The sequence below is a fragment of the Pygocentrus nattereri genome, chromosome 10 (genome assembly GCF_015220715.1).
Source record: "Pygocentrus nattereri isolate fPygNat1 chromosome 10, fPygNat1.pri, whole genome shotgun sequence".
Taxonomy (NCBI): Eukaryota; Metazoa; Chordata; class Actinopteri; order Characiformes; family Serrasalmidae; genus Pygocentrus; species Pygocentrus nattereri.
In genome coordinates, this window is record NC_051220.1 from 36,682,719 (window position 1) to 36,698,066 (window position 15,348).

The following is a 15,348-nucleotide window of genomic DNA, read 5'->3' on the forward strand; positions in this document are numbered from 1 at the left end:
TGTGATGAGAACAATTATGTCATCAATTATAGAAAGACAATCTGACTGCTGACGACATGAAGGGAGATCGCTAACAGACATGTGAAGGAAAAAAAGGCCGCTGAATCACTCAGCCAGCGTTCTTCCTTTCAGCTCAATGAATGTCTGTCGCCTTCACAGAGCCAAGAGCTGGCTTTAGCTCTTAGGTTATTTCAGTGAATGAGTACATTTTGGACCCTGTTATTTCAGCTTAATCAGAAAGGCACAGTAAAACACCAGGGCCAACTGAGTGACAGCAAATCATTCTGCCTGCATTCATAAAGGGCTTCAAAAGCAATTTTGGAATACTGGAAAAATAAAATGCTGTCGACTTAAAAAAACTGTCGACTTGTAAGTAGATTATGTGTGAAGATAATAACCATTTGTGTTGATGGCAAAATTACTATCCTTTATTTGCCCGCAAATGCTTTGTGGTTCTGCAACAGCATATTGATTTAACTGAGTGGAAGTTGTGATTATTCTGCCGGTGATAATGAGTTAATTGCTTGCCATCAGCATGACAGCATGAACGACAATTTGACACCAGCAGACACAGTTCCCATCACAGAGGCCTAAAAAAAACCCTATTCTATTTGACAAAGACTGTAGAAGAAGACAGAAATGTGCTTAGACTTCTGCTACTATCCTTACTAGGAATCTTAAAAGGGAATTCCAATCATTTTCTCAGAATGTCTGCATGTTTCAGTTGTTGACAAAGTCTTTCAGAGAGTTCTGACAAAGTTGCTTATTGTAAACTAACCAACTTGGACGTCTTTACTTCATAAAACAACCATGTTATCTGCCATCAAAAATAATCAGTGAATCTACACATGACAGTTTTAATAATTGAAAGAGTTATGCTTTCTGACTTGATAATTGTCAAATTGTTACAATTCAAATCTGATAAAATGTTAATATTAATGTAAATATATTATTTTACCTTACGACACCCTGCATGCACCTCTCCACCATGAATGAAAAAAAAAAAGGCGAAAATCTTTTCTCAAACTGTCGTTTTAAAACAATGAGTGTGTTTATATGCACTTAATAACTGCTCTGATAATCAAAAATGACAGAAAATCTGATTTTGTCAGTAGTCCAATCAATGCATTTATATGCAATTGAGTAATTAGATAATGGAGGACTCAAGATCTACATGAGTCTAGCAGTAATCAGCTTTCTGCCTTGCAACCAGCCAATAAACTCACAGAAAAAAACGTGACGTAAACAGAACTTCATGCTGCAGCTTTAAAAAAAACAACAAACAAAAAAAACATTGTGCCAATTTACCAGAAAATATGAACATACATCATCTAGAAAATAAAAAATAAATCCTTAAATTCTTCAAGTATGTAGTTGGTTTCGTTGTCACTCCAAAACATGCACAGACTGAGAAATCTGAAAGAAATCCGAATAAGAGTTTACATGCACTGAGAAATCCGATTACTGAGATAAAACCCAGCTCTTTTCATCAGATTTCTTAATCGGATTTCTAGATCAGAGTATGACATTAGGCAGTGCATTCATAACAATTTCATACAATGACTTTCTGTGATGGAGCCCATTCAAGCATTAAAGTCTTCAGACATTTTTCCCCCAACACCTCCACTGTGAAGTATTCTGACTGGACAGAATGGAGCATATTACATCGAACCACCCAGACTTTGTTTACATTTTAATGATTGAACTGAGCAGAAATTTGATTCCCTTTTAAGGATGCAGACTAACAAACTTCTGATAATGTTTCTCAGTTTTATTCCATTAAATCTACACCAGCAGAAGGTAAAATGAACATAACCTTGAAGTTTGTTGTCTGGGCTTTTCTACAGGTCTTATGTGATTTGCCAAGTGGTGTAACTGCAGTGTACTGCGGAACTTCATGTCTGGCTTAGATAGGAGTCTTTCTATGGTTTATATAGTCAAAACAGAAACTCCAACCAAAATGTAAGACTCAGGCTCTACACTACCCTTCAGTGGAGCATAAAGTTCAGACGTCTCATGGCTTTTAAATTAAAGCAATATGTAAATTATTCTTAAAATGTGAAATATTTCAACATATTCATTGTTCATGTTTACTAAAAATAACACTCCTAATTTAGTTCTCTCTGGGGTGTCACTGAAGTTGATGTAGTGGAGAACTGAGTGCAGGTGAAACTGAAGACTGCATCCTAATCACTACCTAGTAGGCCTTAGCCACATCACAGCGGAAGAGGAAATGATTCTGCTCACGGTCAGTACGTGTTGAGCAGAAGCTGTACTTCACAGCTGTAGCCAATTAAAACACACTCTAGCTTGTCTTTACGCAGGGACTTGTCTCATAGAGACATAAATTAGAGTCCCCCACGCCCTCATCATGAACTGAACAGAACAAATTACAGAATGAGGTATTTGAAGTGTGGGAGAAATGAGAGCTCAATGACTCACTCTTTATGCAGAATGAAAGGCCAGGATCTGAACGGTCAGTTTCTGGACCTGAAAGGATAGCAGGGTCTCTGGCACTTCATTTCATGTTCTTTCCCCCCAGTCTTGTGTAATTAACATTTGTTTCCTGAGTGTACAGTCCCAATTGTGAATTTCACACTTTTGACCCAAAAAAAAAAAATTGCAAATTCTAATATAACACTGTAAATGAAGCTACCGAACAGCCAAATGAAATGCCATAATAATTGTTATTGATAGTTATTTAGTATGACTATAACACTGCCTAACGTCCCTGTCAGAGTGCTACCTTTGTGAGTATCAGAATCAGAATCACAATCCTTTATTGATCCCAGAAAGAAATTGCAGTTGTTAGAGTTGCAACCAGTAGCCGCTCAGACTAGAGAAGAATCTGCACATACAGAGAATCCATTCTCACCTTTACTGGCGTAGTGCTGTGGCGGTAAATCAAAAGGCACAGGAAAACCTGTGGAGGAGCTAGAGACAGGGAAGATGTTCTTCTCCACTAGAAACGAGCTCATATCCTACAGGGAGGCAGGGAGAATACAAGAGAGAGGGAGGGGAAAGTGCAACATTATAATAAATCCAAATCCAAGACACATACACACACACACACAGTTAGAAATAGAAGTACTGTGTTTTTGTTCATGTTCCCTCAAAAGGTACGACAGTAGTTTTAAGGCCCGATCTTGTACCTTAAATATGTTTTTTGCAGTGGAAAAGTGCGTTTTGTACCTTTTCACAACCTGATGTCTTAAAATAAAACAATAAAATAAAAAGCCTGGAGACGAGACGGGGTGTGTGGATTCAGAAAAACTTAGAAACTATAATTTCAGTGGATTATGGTTCAGTTATGTTCCGAGATGTACCCTTGAGGGTACCACCCCAGTGACAAATGGGGAACTGCCCCAGTGACAGCTTCATACACTTTCTATAATTAAAGTGTAATAATATAGTTAAAGAAATACTCTGGCGTTTTCCAACCTAATATCTGCAACATCTGTAGCAGGTCTGGGAAAAATATCTAAAATTTATTAGCATATTTTCTTGTTTAAACAAAAAAGTCAATTGTGTCGATTATATCAATCCAACACCCCACTCCTTTCCATCGTCATACCAACACACACACACACACACACACACACACACACACACACACACACATACACACACAATATGTTGCAATCTGAATCTACTTTCAGCTTATATTCTTTTTAATACTCAATCATTTTACTTAGAAAAATTCATTACTTTTTTGGGAAACTCTCTCACTTGTTTTGAAAGATGTTACTCCAAACGTGCACTGATATGTGTTCCTGCTGGTGTGGGTTCGTGGCGGTTTCCTCTCTTTAAGTGATGCACACAAAAGCAACTGTGTGCTGATAGCACCACCTACTGGAGACACTTCAAAATGCTAAATGTGCATGAGTAAATAAAGAGTGCTCCATATTAAAAAATGGTTCAACTAGTGGAAATGGAACTAATGGAAAAGCATGATGCATTACATTTTAATTAATTGTTTAAATGTTAATATGTAAAAAGTGAGTTAAAGTGGATAGATGTAGAATATGCTGTTCTAGAGAAACTTACCAAGACAAAATTGTTCACATTATTTTGATAATCTTAATTAAGCTGTACAGAAAACACCTAATTGCTTATTAATGCCTATATTACTCCATCAATTTAACAGTAAAAGCAATTTCATGTACATATGATTTAATATTACTTAGTGAGCTATTTAAAATTTAATAAGTCCTCTATAGATCTCTTCTCCAAAACATTGATTATAGCCTTTGGAGCATGTAGGATTAAGGCCAGTAGACACATGCTGCAAGACCTTTTAACTGGCTTTTATAAGTACTTTGTTAATGGGTTTTCTGTCCTTTTCTAATAACAAGGAAATTATTATCTGAAGTAATTAACACTAAGCTACAAATGAAACGGAAAAACATTTCATTCCTTTATTGGCTAGAACAACGGATCCACGGCATGTTTATAATATACACAGACCTCAAGATGGATGAGGAATGGCAGAAAGATTATTGGACTCAATAATAAGATCTATATCAGCATGTAAACACAGTGCACTCTGAATCCCTGTTGACCAGGAGGGGAGTAAGAGCAGAGGACTAATCTTTCTTTCTGCTCTATATGAGGTTAAAGTATCGTCTGTGCTGAGGCCAGGAATGTGGAGGTGGCTGAATTCAAAGGGCAGGAAGAATACATCACCCACAGAGGGCTACAGCTGTGCTCGCAGCTCCAGGGTAACAAGGGAGGGGGTAAATTCACAGGCTGCTCCACTGAGAATGCCAGCTTCGGCTCTAAAGGCACTGGGAACAAACCCATTAGGTGAGTCAACAGCTGCTCTCTGTAAACAGTCATCTGAACCCAGCTCTGCTTATGGATGATATTTAATTACAGTGAAGGCTTGCCCAATTATCTTCCTTTCGCACTTCTGTAAGAGGGTGTCTCACCCAGCTCAATGGACACAAAAAGACTGGAAATGTCCACAGTATTAAGAAATAAAACAGGGGTGCACAACTGCAGTCCTGGATGGTCTGTGTCCAGCACAGTTGGATAGCTTTCCCTACTCAAACACACACATCAAACCTGGCAATTAACAGGTGAGTGTAATGAGGTGTATTTGAACAGGCTAATAAAGCTAACAAGTAGTGGAAACTTGTGCTCCCTCATTTTGCAGTGTCTCATGGGTGATCCACCACTGTGGCAGGATTAGTTGATTCTGAACAACTGACTGACTCTCCGTTTCCTACATGCTTTCCTTGATTTTGACCGATCTGTCTTGTGATCTCACATGACTAATATATGCATTTACATGGTTACCAGATCAAAGATCAGAGCAAATTAAAACAAAGCAGATAGGAAAGGAAGGATCCTTCAATCATCTGGACAACGCCCTAGTCAAACAGCATATGGGAAGCAATGCACTGAGAGCAGGAAATAAGGTCAGGTATCAGCTAACTAACTTTTCACAAACTTGCTGTTTTCTGACTAAAAGGTATGAATTTAAGTTATTATGCGACAAGATTAATAACGTTGGCTTAGCTGTTAGCTTTTTTGTTTATCTTCAAGACTTTAGAGGCTATACTACAGTACTGTAATACTGTCATTATTTAGCTGACTATGTAGGCTAGCAGTGTTTGCTAAAAGGCTACATTCTGTGGAATATGCCTGTTCCTGTATGAAATATGCCAGCTGCCAAGTGAAATACCGCAGCAACTGAGTTAAAGGTTAACAGAACAAATACTTAAGCTACACACCAGCTTATTCACATCACTGCTCCACTCTTTGCCTTATAATTTGTATGGGCCCACATCATGAATAAGGCTTATTTTATCCAAATAATATTGTTCAGCATTCCTCTGAAGTAGGTTACGATATATTTATGCACTCCAGATCTGAAAAATCACAATAAAAACAGCAATCTTTAAACTCTCCCAGTGTATGGCTTTTCAGAATGTTGGTGGTGTTGTCTCTCATTCTGAAACCATTATAATACCACTCCAACCCACAAGCCAGTACTTTATACCCACACTGACAGCCCACACATGCAGTGCACACGATGACACAGGGAACGTGCATTTTAAAACTTCTGGTTCAGACACTATTCCAAAATAAACGATTGAGATTGTTCTCAGTTGTTTCTACCATCGCTTCTCTATATTCTTATGGACGGATGGATGGGCGGGCGGACAAAGGACGGACAAAGGATGGACGGACACTTTATTGATCCTGAAGGAAATTTAGGAGCAAGCAGCAGTCACACAACGCAGGGCAGTAATAGTAATAAGGGTGTAAACAATAAAACAGGAAGAATGAATGAATAAATAAATAAATAAATACATTTTAAAAAGGCTACAGACATATATACAAATCTACAGGCATATATACAAATATATATATAGAAAAATAGAACAATCATCAATAATGAATGTACAAGGAGGCACAGGTAATGCCATATAACGACAATACTGAATTAATATGTGCAGATATTGGCACCAAAATAAAAGTGTCCAGATGTGCGAGATACGCAATAAGGTGTGCAGAAAGTCCAATATGTGCAGCAAGGTGTCCATATGAGCACATGGATAAAAAGAAACATAAGATTAAGCATGAGATATAAGACCTACGATTTGTGATTTAACATAAAATTCACATTCAGTCCTCATCTCTCCTCTTCCCTCTTATCTTCTGGCCCCCCTGGGAAGGGCTGAAGAGCCTGATAGCTCTGGGGACAAAGGATTTCCTTATTCTGTCGGTTGAGCAGCTCTGTGACAGCAACCTGACACTAAACATGCCCCTCCTGTCCATGATGATGGTGTGCAGTGGGTGGCCATCATCCTCCATAATGGAGAGAGGTTTGTCCAGCTCCACACTGACCACTGACCCGGCTCGCCTGATCAGCTTGTCCAGTCGCATCTCATCTCTCTTTTTCATGCTTCAGTCCCAGCACACCACAGCATAAAAAAAAAGACAGCTGGCAACCATGGTCTGATAGAACATCTGCAGGAGCTTCCTACAGATGTTCAAGGACCTCAGCCTCCTCAGGAAGTAGAGCTGGCTTTGCCCCTTCCTGTACAGGATGTCTGCGTTGGCTGACCAGTTCAACCTATCATCCAGTTGCAGACCGAGATACCTGTAGGTCATTACCCTCTCCACTTCAATCCCCACAATAGAGATTAGCTGTAAGATTGGCCTATCCCTGCGAAAGTCCACCACCATCTCTTTGGTCTTGGCAGTATTCAGAAGCAGGTTGCACCCACGGCACCATTCCACAAAGTCCTTCACCAGGGTCTTGTACTCCTCCTCCTGCCCTCCCCTTACACAAGCCACAATGGCAGAGTCATCCGAAAATTTATGCATGTGGCACGTCTCGGGAGTTGTGAAAGTCTGAGGTGTACAATGTGAAGATAAAGGGGAAAAGTACAGTCCTTATGGTGCTCCTGTGCTGCCTTGCACAGTCCTTCAGCCTGACATACTGAGGTCTGCCAGTGAGGTAGTCAGTAATCCAGGAGACCAGGTGTGGATCCACTTGCATCCTTACCAGCTTATCTCTCAGTTGGAGGGACTGAATGGTATTAAAGGCACTGAAAAAATTACTCTTACAGCTCAACCACCCCTGTCCAGATAAGAGTGGGCCCGATGGAGAAAGTATAGCATGGCATTCTCCGCTTCCACTTTCTCCCTGTAGGCAAACTGCAGGGGATCTGTTGTATGTCGAGCCTGGGGTCTGAAAAGGTGTAGAAGAAGGTGCCCCAGCATCTTCATTAAATGTGATGTTAGAGCGACCAGCTTGAAGTCATTGAGTTCACTGGGTCGCCCCCTCTTGGGTACCAGAATGAGGCATGATGTCTTCCACAGTGTGGAAACCCTACCCAAGTGTAAACTCAGGTTGAAGATGTGTTGTACGGGTGCCCCCAGCTCAGCAGCACAAGACTTAAGTAGTCTAGGACATACTTTGTCCGGACCAGCTGCCTTCCTTGTGTGGAGTTTCCTCAGCTCACCTCTAACCTGATCTGCAGTGAAGATGTGCAGAGGGGGAGAAGGGGGGCTGCAGATCAGATCTGATGTGTTCATGTGTGAAGAGTGCTGAAAGGGGGCTGTGATGTCTGTGCTGTCAGCCTGTGGGAGGGGTGCATGAATATCAACAGAAGAAGATGAGATGTTGATGTCCAGGCAGGCAGAGACTGAAGTGCCAGGAGCTGATAAGAGGGAGGGTGTGGAGGTGAACACTGTACATACAGGTGCTGTGGAGATCTGAACGGGACAGTCAAACCGATTATAGAAGACATTGAACTCATTGGCTCTCTCTGTGTCACCGTCTAACACACTGCCCATCCTCTGCTTACAGCCTGTAATGGTTTTTATACCATTCCACACCTCCCTCATGTTATTCTCCCTTAAACTCTGCTCAACCTTCATCCTGTAGGACTCCTTGGCCTCTTGTAAATGGACTTTGAGCTCCCTCTGTACGTTCCTAAGCTCTTCCTGGTTATTGCCTTTAAAGGCTCTCTTCTTCTTGTTCAGCAGGACTTTGACATTGCTGGTTATCCAGGGCTTGTTATTAGCAAAGCAGCACAGTTGTCCATGCAAAAGCTCATGTAGTCTGTCATGCAGTGTTTAATCCCCTCAATGTCTTCCCCATATGGCTCCTGCAGCACACTCCATTCCGTGGAATCAAAACAATCCCAGAGAGTCACTTTGGCTTCAGGACACCATTTCCTGAAGGAGGGTGTGGTTATAGGTCATCTTTGAACATGGGGTTTGAGACCAGGTTGTGGTCAGATTTCTCCAGAGGGGGCAGGGGTGTGGCGGTGTATGCATCCTTCACATTGGCGTAAAGGAGATCAAATGTCCTGTTCTTAGTAGTGGGGCAGTCTACATACCGGTAAAAAGCGTTGAGCATTGAGTCCAGTGTAATGTGGTTAAATCACCAGATCACCTGAGACAGCAATGAAAGCCTCGGGGTGCTGGGTCTGAAGTCTCGCGATGGTTACATGTATGACATCCCATGCCGTCTCAGCATCCGTGCGAGGAGGAATATACACACAAACAATAATGGTGTGGGACAACTCCCTGGGGATGTAATAGGGACAGAGACTTACCGCCAACAGTTCAATATCCCGACAGCAGATTATATCCTTCATTGTCACATGTCCTCGGTTACACCATCTGACGTTCACAATTTATAAAAAGTAAAAGTATCTTCACCAATCACAACAAAGTTCTACAGATATTATACACAATTAGTCTTGTGTCATCAATTTTGCTATGTGAAATGTTATAACAAAGCAGATGCATTTGTTCATCCTGTGCAGTTTTTTAGTGATTAGGCGATCATTTCAAATCTTTACCTAACGAAAAAAACTGTAGCACAAGTCGTTTAATAATGGCCATAAATTAAAAAACTGATGAAATGAAGTGTGCAGTGTCTTTTTGACACATTATCCAATGAATACCAAAGGCTTTCTCTGATGTGGGAACGGGGGGGCGATCGAGGAGTGGGAAATAGAAAACCCGGAGTAGAGTTGGAGCGGAGTGATTCAAAGTCTTTGAGTGAAGAGGGGAAATATGGTGACGCTTTATTTTGAGTGGTCCTTTCGGATGATACAAACAATCAACAGGCTCTAAGTAACATGTCAAAAACATATAAGGGTTAGGATCAGGGCCAGGGCTGAGGTTAAGGTTAGGGTTAGAATTAGGGCCAGGGTGAGGGTTAAGCTCTGGGTTGAAGTTAAGGTTAGGGTCAGGATTAGGGCCAGGGTTAGGGTTAGATTTTGGGAAAGGTTCTAATAAGGTTGGGTTTTGCGTAATGGAAGTAACATTACCAAAACATCTAATTAATACAAGATATTTACTTTATTTACTGCATTCAGATGTTCCACTACTACTACTTCAGTGATATGTTGTTGTTGTGTTACTGACACTCTTATGAATGTATTAATCATCTAGAAAAAACACTCCAGATGAAGTGCTACCGGACATGTTTGCTACTACACTCCATTTGCAAACTCTGGCGTGAATTTTGCCAGTAAGAAGGAAGGATCCCCTGATGCAACTCAACGTGATATCGATTCCCATCCCGTACTGCTCTGGTCAGATTCATAGTTCTGAAATGTGGAATTTGATGTGATGTCACATGGACTAATGACCTCTGGATTGCTTATATATTTGCTGTAAACTGACCGCTCAATTCAAAGCAAAACAAAATCTCACGTCTTGGCATGAAATACGTATACTTTCTTTGCATAAAAAGATCTTCATAAGTTTGATGAGTACGGACATAAACACCTTCTCTCATAAGCTTAGCTTATTTCTTTTCACACCCCAAATTCTAAAAAAAAAAAAAAAAAAAAAAAAAAAAACTATAGTAGGGCTGTAATGCCACAAGTTGAACAACGAATGTCTCTCCTTCTCCTTCTCTAACTTTCTCTCATTTGCTACTGATAAAAATGTGAGGTTTTTAAATCCTTAATTTCCTTCAGGACTGTGCTAAGTTTATACACAAGACCCATTAATCAGCATCATTGTATGCAGTAGCAGCAAAGGTGCAAGTAAGAGAATTTTGCATTTCAAAACTACAGCCATAGACACAAAGGTTCCAAAAGAACTGAAACATCTGAGATGTTCTCGCTCGTCTCTACCATCACTCCCCTCTGAACTCTTGTATAAAGTATTCCAGCCTTCCTGGGTATTGTTCACTTATTATATACTTTTCACCTTCAAAAAAAAGTTTGCAGCATCATTCTGTCTCTCAAAGTCATGCAAGTTAATGCAGATAAATCGTCGGAGAGTGCCGACACTACAGCAGGAGAAGGTTACAATGGGTGGTCAAGCACAAACCATGCTTGTTTATGTAAGCCAGGGCATTGGGGTAAGTTCCTAATTGAGTGATTTATCGTGTTTGAGCTCAAGCTGCTTCCGTCTGACACTGCTGCCAGTCTCCTGGTTTTCTCTCTCAGCATGGTACACGCTTGCTGATGAAAGAATCCCTTGCTTCACTCTTGAATCACGACTCATGAGTGAAAGTTGTGGATTTAACAGCTTTGTGTTAAAAATGGGGCTTGTGCAATTACTTGATTAAAAAAAATACTGATTAAAATTTGATTAGTTGGCAAGTTTCATGACAATGCATATTTTAGCTCTACTGGTCTCTCTTACAGTAAGAAAAAGAACCTCATGGAGGTTTATATACCTATTTATATACCCTTTTTGCCAAATAGTGTTTTATAACCTTTATTTTTAAATGCAATCACTGTACGGGTTTCCTAGTTCATAGCTTTAGTATCTAAGATCTTCTGGAAGACTATGCATGGTTTATTACTGTTCAATGCAGTGAATGTTTGTTAGTTATTTTACTGTTCATTGTTTTTAATCTTTTCTCTGATTAATTGATCATCAAGATAATCTTTTCATGATTCAGTTACAAATTTACAGTCTAACAGCACCGACTGCATGGGCTCCAGCTGGTATATGGCAATGCTATATAATTACACAGACGTGATCTTACCCCAATAAGGCCAGAGCTATGGATTGCAAAGCAAATGGCACTTCAGAACTCGACCAAATATGAGGCCTTAATTAAGAGAACAGTAGAGACATTGTTAGTTCAACCTGTGTGGCCTATAATTTCTTCAGAAGGTAAGATTAATTAAGGCACGACTGCAGCAAATGTTAAGAGAGAAAGAAATAGACTGGTATTGTAACCCAAAGAAAGCAGATTTCATTTTCTAATGTTAATTTTTGCATATTTCATGCATAAAATGCCACTTGGATTTGGATATGAAAAGACTAAACAAAGGATAGTAATAACTTCGTATCATTCATCCAACTCTAATTATCCAAATGTGAAAACTGTTCAACCAATTTACTGCAAATAATGCAGATGACTCAAATCCTGATTGCTGGGGTGTTTACAGCAGTTGAGTAAATGCATCAGGAAGGAATCCACAACGTTATTATGAAAAGCACAACATTATGATTATTGAAAAGCAGCAGATCCTTTTTCAATAAAGCAGCACACCCTATCCCAATCCTTTCAAACTCATGGGTCTCCCTTTTTACCACAGCTAGTGAACTGAACCAGACTGTTGCTTAGCAACTTTTGAAGTAATTCAACAAGGACAAATTACCCTGTGAGTATGTGAGGACCGAACAAAAGCTTTCTCTCCTCATACTGAAGAAAAACAAACAGGAATGCGCTGTACAGCACAATATACGCTACACCTCATTTACATTCTAAGAGTGATTTGAAGTGGGCACTACTACCTAGTCGAGGGCCGTTACTATACTCAGAAACAGTGAAGGAATATCTCTTAGCTCCCATTGGGCTCCCCGAAAAGGTGGTCTGTCGTCAGAGGGAGCTCATCTCGGTGACTGATTTTGTCATTTTCTTTGGGACAGAAAAACCGAGGCACTCTGAGACAGCTTTATGTCATGTTTTAAATAATGATATTCATATCTGTCAGAACCTTTTTTTTATGTGAGGATACTTACAAAGGCTGAAGGCAGGTAGAGAACTCCCAGCTCGTAGGAACGAATCATCATCTGAGTGTTATTTTTCTCCAGTGCACCCCAGGCAGCCTTGGACAAATTGGCACTGTGGATCACACATGCAGGGGTTTAGTTTAATATCTTTAATCTTTAATGTTCTGCTCAACCATTTGGTAGAGCATGTTTCGAGTCTGTATATATGCCACAAAGTGGTATCTCGACCATTTGATAGACGTGTGTATTAAAAAAAATAGTGGGGTCAAAAATAAACGAACAAATAAATAAATAAATAAATAAATAAGGAAGAAAAAAAAAAAACCCAAAACACCAATTGTTTTTACTATTGCCCCAAACAAATAAAAAATATAAAAATTATTTTTTTTTTGGTGAGGACATTAATGCTTAATTTGAGCATTTTGTTTCATTTTTTAGCTACTTCAGTCAGATTATGACTTTCTTAAAAAGGACCACTTTCAAAGATAGACAAAAAAAACTGTTAAATTCTGTTGTCAAATGCTACTTCTAGGATGTGAAGACATAAAAAGTGGTAATGGTAATAAACTAGAATTATTATCTAACAATAATCATGCAAATTATAATTGTTTAATTAGCGCATGTTTAAATTAATAAGTACATCTTAAAAGTTATTCAATCTACAATCGTATGCAAAACTTGGTCAAATTACATGTTTTTTTAAAACTAAAAATAAATGAACACATTCTCTACAAAAAGCACACTTATTTACACTTAATTACTGTCAATTTGCTGAATTTAATGTGCTGAAAAAAGAATAAATACAACAAAGTTTCTGCAAAAGTTTTCACACATTTTATATTTAGTTTTTTTCCTCCGCCCAATTTGAAGATGTGTACTAAAATTTGGAGAAAAAATGCCATGTTGAAGTTGTAGATGATGTGTTAACTTATTTTTACTTAGAAAATCAACAAAATATGTCATTTAACCAGGGGTGTCCAAACGTTTACATAAGACTGCATTAAACATGCATGATATGGCTGCATATTCACATCAAAACAAACTGCAGTCAAATTAAACTCTAGATTCAACTCACCTGTTCCTTCTTTAATATGATAACATTACAATAACACTACAAATGCTTTGGAATTTCAATCATGACAGAGCAAAAACGATGTTTAGTCTCCCATGATCAGGGTTTCTCTGCTGGAGACCCGAGCTGAGATTAGAAAAGGCAAAAACATGGCAGATTCTGGCAAAGGCACCTCACATCTCCTGCAGGCTTTAATCTTCATGAAAGAGAATGAATAACTCAGCTGGGCCTGGCGCAACGGACCTGCAGACGCAGCTCAAAATGCTCTCCACTTCTCAGTGCAAATTTATCATGATTAAAACTGCCACTCTTCAGACAGAGGTGCAGGGCGCTGACCATTCATACTGGCTAGGGATGGAAAGCGCACAGCGGCACTCTCTAACAGAACTACAAAATGCACTGATCTGGGAGACGTTTCAGACGTGTCAACCACAACTATTACACACACATCAGAGTTGGGTATTGATAAAATTCAACAGCGCAATATTTTCCATTATGTCACAATATCATGATAGTTGATATTTCAATTACGTACATCTATTCTACGTTAACAGAATGTCAAAACACCTGTTTTCTTCTCCTAAAATTACTCCAAATGGAACTGTATCACAAATGTAACCAAATGGCCAGCATAGTTCAATATACAAAATAGTATTAAAATGTATTAATTAAAGCATTTGTCATGATATAATGTTAATAATCTATCAAATATGTTGCAAATATTACAGTAGGCGGTTGCTGTATAACTAAAGGAAACTTATCCTTAATGGAAACTTAACAGCTTTTATCTAAAAGTGACTTCTGCACTGGACAAAATATTTAGCACTGAACTTTGCACTTAACCTGCAATGATTTTTTGAACAACAAAAATATGATTTGTGCTAAAAACAAGAAATATTTGTCATTAAAATGTAATTAAAGCATTAATTTTACCTGTGTGATACAGGTAGACACTGCTACAACACCAACTTTATATTTTGAAATGAATTACAAGTAAACTGTGTTCCTGTGATGTTTTGCCAGATAGAACCTTAAGATTAGAAGGTTCTATCTGCATTTGAGCTGTTCCAAAAAACTAACTTACAAATTTCACAGGATTTTGATATTACACATTTAGAATACATTTAGGTTTTCTATCATTTTCATGTATGCAAGATACGCGTTCCATGTCGTTTTTGATATTTGGAATGCAAACTCTTTGAAGCTCAATATCTCCAAACTGCTCAGAACACAGAGAGAACCTCTAAGAGGCTGATATTCTTTACTTTGTATGCTGCAGCCAAATCATGCTGTCAATATCATAGTATAGAAATATTGCCCAGCCCTAAAGTACATACAGAAGTCAGACTCTAAGAGGTGGCAACTTGTACCCATTTCAAACAGCTTTCAATAGCAGACTCTGAGGCACAATCTGAAAGATAATCAAAGAGAGGAGTGCTCCGTTTTAATGCTTCATTGTGTTTTACAGTCCACCGGGCACTCGTTGTGGTACTTAAATGGAGTGAACAAGTCTTTACAGCCGCAATCATACTGAAGGACTGTGACCTACAAAGCAGGTTAGCACAAAACCCATTCCTGGTTCAGAGTCCAGAGGGCTGAACTGACATTCACTCAATCTAACCTGAAAAACCATAAACACAAAGACTCTGAAAAAAGCACTGTAAAAACAAACAGGAAGTTTAGCTGTTTAGCTGTTAGGAAATGGCCAGTGAAATCGGGATGGCTGAAAACTTCAATAAACACAAATCTGAATTATGTTTGGTAAATGTGTGCAGAGGTCAGCGTGAGTCCTAAAGGAACCCTCATGATGG

At 39.1% G+C, this 15,348-nt stretch overlaps 1 protein-coding gene across 2 annotated transcripts in view; it reads right to left on the minus strand.

The window, feature by feature from the left end:
* tdp1 (tyrosyl-DNA phosphodiesterase 1) overlaps positions 1-15,348 on the minus strand; it is a 53,619-nt gene that overhangs the window by 14,954 nt on the left and 23,317 nt on the right. For both annotated transcript variants that reach the window (XM_037541717.1, XM_037541716.1), the window contains exons 14-15: positions 12,475-12,577; positions 2,876-2,981 (exon numbers count right to left, since the gene is read on the minus strand). In XM_037541717.1, coding sequence (XP_037397614.1) covers positions 2,876-2,981; positions 12,475-12,577 — 209 coding nt within the window. The remainder of the gene's footprint in view (positions 1-2,875; positions 2,982-12,474; positions 12,578-15,348) is intronic.